Below are 6,108 nucleotides of genomic sequence, written 5' to 3' on the forward strand. Positions count from 1 at the left end.
CATCGCTAGATGTCACAGTAATAAAATATAATTGATCTGATAATTGATGTAGTGATTGGCGCTAGTGAGTTGTATTATATTATTGTGATACCTATAATAATTTAGAAGTTCGCAGTCAATATTGAAATAGCCATGAAAATATTATAACTATATATTTTTTATTAGTGCTTATATTTCATGAAGGTTCACCAAACTGGGCCCCCGCAATTTTTTTTTCGTTTATATATACAGTGTAAATTCTATATAACGACACTCCAAACATAAGTTACTCTATGACTCCAAACTCTCTAAAGCGTCAAAATCAATTGCCTTTGGTTGGTTTAGCTTATCTACCATACAATGATACACTCTACATAGCATCACACTCACTCTCAATAACGACAACAATTAAGTAATAAACTCGACGTCATTCATACCGAACTTTCTAAGAAATTCGTTCTTTTGTTTACAACAAAGGTTTACAAATTGGGATTGCTTGCACGTGTAGACTGTTTTTGACCATGACTAATAAGTATGAGTCATGGATTATCTATACGTTATCATATTCTTAGTTGCTCACGAACTCTTGTTATTTAAGAAAATTATAAGAGTTAAGTAATAAAGGAGAAAACTAAAAAACTCAGAAAAATCTTATAATAAATCATCTAGATTCTAGGTAAATGAATAATACAAAACCAAATATCTCTGTCCCTAATACGTTTCGAGATTTATGTTCATAATATCTTTGCTCAAAATATATTGCTCTTTTAAAATATCCAAGTTTCATCACTGGCCCTGAAAGTTCATCACAACGCTAAGTTTACCCAAACCCCTTCTAAGTAAATTAATGATTGCTCCATGAGTGCTCTCGTCTTTTACATACATTACCGGCTGCGTATTCGGTATTGTATAGAATACCTAGGCAAAGTATAAAATGAATAATATTTCATACATTACCTATAATATGTTTTAGGTATTCTGTATTCATTAATTGCCTAGAGCCTTAGACAATGTTTAGAATACCTGATTATGTAGATTTCCGGTAACATAATATTATATAGGTATTATTAAAAATTCGAAAGTCTGCTTGTCTGTTACGCTTTCGAAGCTATATTAAAATACTAATATTATAAATGCGAAAGTAACTCTGTCTGTCTGTTACTCAATCACGCCTAAACTACTGAACCAATTGGCATGAAATTTGGTATGGAGATATTTTGATACCCGAGAAAGGACATAGGATAGGTTTTATCCCGGAAATCCCACGGGAACGTGAACTATGCGGGTGTTTCTTTGACTGCGCGGGCGATGCCGCGGGTGGAAAGCTAGTATTAAAATAAAATCAGAATGAAAAAATAGAATATACTTTATTGCAAATATGAATAACTACATATTTATTAATTGTATTGTATTGTAATACCCAAAGAGTTGGACGTATGATGTTGACGTTGACGTTGGATGGACGTGTCTTGGTCCGCGGAAAAACCACAGGTTATAAATAATAAATTAAATATCATCGAAAGAAATACCGTTGAATTGATAACCTCCTCCTTTTTTTTTTAAGTCGGTTAAAAATAAAACAACATCTGATAATATACCACTTTATTAAATATAAATACATAATCTAAATAAAAATCACATTAAACCTTAACAGTAGTAACTGCCACCGTCGGCTCCACAGCATCAGGGACATGGAAGAAATACAACATAAACCCTGCCGCAAGCAAAAAATGGAATGCTAAGATCGATCCAACGAGAATTAGGAAGTATTTTGACTTTCTTAGCGCTGGGAGGAGCCAGAAAATCAGTACAGCTCCGGAAATAAAAGCCCCGAGGAGTACTAATAGCCATTGGAGCCAGGATACTTGAATGGTCCATAGTATTGCAACCGGGACGTATATGGACAGGGAATAACCGTAGAGGCAGAAGAGCGACATCATTGTTGGCGCTGATGAACCCTGTAAAGAAATATGTTTTTATAAGATGACTAAAAAATATGTTTATTTTTATTTTAAAGCATTAAATGCAATTAAGAAATATTTGAAATTCAACAAAGTCGGGATTCAAATGCACATCTCAAACCACACAAAAGCTAAAATCATTGAAATACAGAAAAATAATTATTTTCCAACAATTTTTTGGGTAAAACTATGCTGGTTACTAGTCAAATAAATGAGAAAGCATTGTTTTTAGTAATGGAAGTTTCCCTTGACCACGCGTTTTAAATCCTCTATTTTTAAAATATACTTTTATATATGCCATGTTTTTCCAAAGACATTCGAATACAATAAAACCTATTTAAAAAAAACATAACATTTTTTTTCACCAAAATTAAACCAAATCGCTACCTTTACAGAATTTTTTAGCAATTCGGTTATATACCTTTACAGAATTTGTATACAAGATATACCTGAATCTCAATCTGATCCTGAGCATCAGGCGTCGATGTCCACTTGAGTGCAGCCCACAGAGCAAGCGGCACGAGCCACACGTAGCAGAAGATCGCCGTCGCCGCGTACGACACAAGGTGGAAGTCGTACTTCCAGTGAATCAGCTTGTTGGCATTCTGGAGATAGCTTGCTATGTTCCCACTTACGGCTATTGTGAAGATCTGCAAGATTAATTGAATGGAAGTTTAGATATATGTAAAACACCAGGCAGTTAAATAGAAACACATTTATCAATAAACAATAACGCATATGACAACTAACAGAAAATAATAACTAAACATAGAACATTACAAAGAAAGCAATAAGAAAATAATATTCAGATGTTCTCTGGCTGTGAAATAGTTCAGGCATAGAATATACCAATTACCAAGAGTTGTTACATAGCATTACTTGCATAGAATTAAAAATAAAATGTTACTGTAGTTGTAGTTTTATTGTAATATCTTACCAGTGTTACTGAAATCCAAACTGGACCATACAGGTCGGGTTTTCCTTTGATCCTCTCATCAAAGTAGTTACGAGACACCTTCTGCGGCAGGACTGAAGATACAATTCTCTCGACCACCTCATTTGTGTGAACATCAAAGTACTTTTGATAGTATTCTATTGTCCAAAAGTTATGATTGCCTGAAACATTGAACATACTAATTTGCAGTAGTCTTATTATTTATTAGTAACAGGGAAACAAGTTAACATTGCAAAATGTCTACTTATGTTTTGTCTACAGAAACTTATGATAATCTAGTTCTTTTATAAAATGTATTGAAAAAGTTTCATACCACTTTTTGGAGTCTCTTGATCCTCGCTAACTGGCTTGGGTTCAACATAGTCATAGCTTTGTGTACTGGGGATTGTGTATTGGTTTGTATGCACAGCCTCCACGTCAATTCGAGCACTTCTGTTGTGCTCTGGTGAATAATCTTGAAAGTTTAACAACTCCCCGGTGTTCACATTCGACATCGTGTATTTTTTCACTAAATATTCAGTTCATAACAAGTAAATATAACTTCGAGGAAAAATGAGATCAATATTTTGTTATCAACTGTCAGTGACGCATACACTGTCATATTATGTCAATAATTGGAGAAATGTCACAATGTGACAGCAATAGTGTTGGCCAAAATCGGTAAAATATTTGAAGCTTAGCCAATGAAATGACAAGAACCACAAAGCAACTAGGTAATTTATGACAACTGACAATTTAAGTTATGTCAGTTTTTACAAATTGTCAAAAATTTGAATATTTATGAAAATAAATAAATAATTTGTAAAAGGAAAAATGTTTTTAGAAAGATCGAATTATGTTTTGAGAGGATTCAGTATATTACGAAACAATTTAATAAATTATAATGTTGTTGCCTCTGTGTTACAAAACCCAAATGTTGGAGAAAAAGCTGAAGTTAAGGTTATATATATATATTTTGTAAATATTAAATTTTAATATTCCTTAAAGTAAATATTTACTAAGCTCTACGATTATTTCTACTTTCAGGGCTGGGTTAGGAGTTTACGTATCCAAAAGGAACACATCTTTGCGGACGTAAGCGACGGTTCTTGCGCCAAAAAGTTACAAATTGTGATTCCTAAAAATCTGAAGACCGATGATCTAACTTACGGCAGTGCTGTGCATATCACTGGAAAACTGGACACTAGTCCTCGAGGACAGCTTGAATTACGAGCTGAACATATTAAAGTCTATGGAAAATGTGTTGTTTTAGATGGATACCCTTTCAATCCAAGAACGGCGCATCCTCCTGAATATGTACGTCAATTCTTACACTTACGGTCTCGTACAAACTATATATCAGCGATGTTGAGAGTTCGTCACTCAGTCACAAAACATATACACGACTTTTTCTGTTCTAGAAATTATTTGAATGTAAACACACCAATATTAACGTCAAATGACTGTGAAGGTGCTGGAGAAACATTTAAAGTGCTGCCAGATAGCGCAGATACAATTAAAGCTATGATGCAAGAAGGCAGGACCCCAGATACTGTTTATTTTGGTACCAAATCCTTCCTTACTGTATCAGGGCAGTTACATTTAGAAGCTGTATGTCGAGGCATGGGAAATGTTTATACATTAGGTCCTACATTCAGAGCTGAAAACTCTAGATCAAGATTGCATTTATCTGAATTTTATATGCTTGAAGCTGAGTTGGCTTTTTGTGAAACCATAGAAGAGTTACAAGCAGTTATAGAAAGCCTAATGAAGTATATATTTACACAGATTAGAAATACAAATGAAGGTGATTTGCATTTAATTGATAAGAATAATGTAAGTCCAAAATGGCTAAATGAACAATTTATTACATTAAGTTATGATGAAGTAAAAAGTATTTTAGATAAAAAAGGTATGACTTCTAATGAAGGGGGAATAAATAAAGAACAAGAGTTGGCTTTGGTAGAGCACTGTAATGGTATTCCAGTGTTTGTTGTGAGATGGCCAAAAGATTTAAAATCATTTTATATGAAGGAATTGAAATCTGACAATAGCAAGGTAATAACTTTTAAGAATTTATAAACAATTACCTAATGATTGCGCTGCAAATTATCAAAGGTTAACTAAACAGATAAAAATCTACTACGGTGCATTGGGGTAATTCCGGCCACGTGGTAAATACGTATATGATAAATTCATATGTAACTATCAATAGATTAAGCAAAGATGTATGCAAATAATATCAAACCTATATATATATATCTTTATGCCCTTCCTTCGCGATACGATAAAGCGATGCTCTAATAGTGGTATTCACAATTTTCTGAAATAACCCCTCATCCAAAATTCCCCCAATGCACTATACTCATTTTAAAATGTTTTATTTATATTTAAAACTCAATTATTTGTTACAGGTGGAGGCATTAGATCTCCTAGGGCCAATCACAGGTGAAATAGCTGGAGGAAGTTTAAGAGAAGATAATTATGAGAAACTGCAATCAAAACTGCCATCAGAAGCATTGAATTGGTATTTAGAACTACGAAAATTTGGCAATATCCCCACTGGAGGCTTTGGTCTAGGAATAGAGAGGCTGTTACAAGTTTTATGTGGTATACAAAATATAAAGGATACACTACCATTCCCTAGGTGGCCACATAATTGTAGTATGTAGTTAATTTTGTAAATATGTAGATGTATATTTGTTGAAAATAAATTATAATGAGTTTGTAGGTACTTGTTTTATTGAATCCCCTCTGAATCCTATTAGATATTGTTCTCAATGAGTTTTTTAATTTAAATTAAAAACTGATATTTAAAGATTAATCTCTATATTGACCTAAGTACAAACTTATCCATCATGTAGAAACCTATCAATTTTTTTTACTTTCATCCTAATATCAAAGTTAACATTTTATTACAAACTAGCTTCCGCCCGCGACTCCATCCGCGCGGAAAAATTAAGATTACTTTTTTTCTACGTATTTTTCCGGGATAAAAAGTATCCTATTTTATGCCCAGGATAATAAGGTATAATTATACCAAGTTTCATCGAAATCGAACCGTTAGTTTTCACGTGATGCCTGAACATACAGACAGACAAAAAAATTTTTAATCACTTATTTGGGTTTGGTATCGATCCAGTAACACCCCCTGCTATTTATTTTTTCAATATTTTCAATGTACAGAATTGACCCTTCTACAGATTTATTATATGTATAGATAATAGTTAAATT

General features: G+C 33.1%; 2 protein-coding genes across 2 annotated transcripts; one reads left to right on the forward strand and one right to left on the reverse strand.

The window, feature by feature from the left end:
* Positions 1-1,566: 1,566 nt before the first annotated feature.
* Positions 1,567-3,475, reverse strand: LOC123701272 (protein YIPF2). The gene is made up of 4 exons (XM_045648686.1): positions 3,209-3,475; positions 2,878-3,056; positions 2,390-2,590; positions 1,567-1,937 (listed from the first exon to the last, which is right to left on the reverse strand). Exons 1-4 carry the CDS (start codon positions 3,387-3,389, stop codon positions 1,620-1,622), a joined length of 879 nt encoding a protein of 292 aa, XP_045504642.1. The 5' UTR covers positions 3,390-3,475; the 3' UTR covers positions 1,567-1,619.
* A 183-nt stretch (positions 3,476-3,658) lies between these two features.
* LOC123701271 (probable asparagine--tRNA ligase, mitochondrial) lies at positions 3,659-5,600 on the forward strand. The gene is made up of 3 exons (XM_045648685.1): positions 3,659-3,834; positions 3,922-4,932; positions 5,289-5,600. The coding sequence occupies exons 1-3, from the start codon at positions 3,709-3,711 to the stop codon at positions 5,544-5,546; spliced, it is 1,395 nt and encodes a 464-aa protein (XP_045504641.1). The 5' UTR covers positions 3,659-3,708; the 3' UTR covers positions 5,547-5,600.
* The last annotated feature ends 508 nt before the right edge of the window (positions 5,601-6,108 follow it).

Source organism: Colias croceus, chromosome 21 (genome assembly GCF_905220415.1).
Source record: "Colias croceus chromosome 21, ilColCroc2.1".
Lineage (NCBI taxonomy): Eukaryota > Metazoa > Arthropoda > Insecta > Lepidoptera > Pieridae > Colias > Colias croceus.

Coding starts and splice junctions, on each gene's coding strand:
- LOC123701272 (XM_045648686.1), bottom strand. CDS start 3,389: ATGTCGAATGTGAACACCGGGGAGTTGTTAAACTTTCAAGATTATTCA. Junction 3,057..3,208: donor TCAAGAGACTCCAAAAAGTG/GTATGAAACTTT, acceptor TCAATGTTTCAG/GCAATCATAACTTTTGGACA. Junction 2,591..2,877: donor TTTGGATTTCAGTAACACTG/GTAAGATATTAC, acceptor TTAATCTTGCAG/ATCTTCACAATAGCCGTAAG.
- LOC123701271 (XM_045648685.1), top strand. CDS start 3,709: ATGTTTTTAGAAAGATCGAATTATGTTTTGAGAGGATTCAGTATATTA. Junction 3,835..3,921: donor GAGAAAAAGCTGAAGTTAAG/GTTATATATATA, acceptor TTCTACTTTCAG/GGCTGGGTTAGGAGTTTACG. Junction 4,933..5,288: donor TGAAATCTGACAATAGCAAG/GTAATAACTTTT, acceptor TATTTGTTACAG/GTGGAGGCATTAGATCTCCT.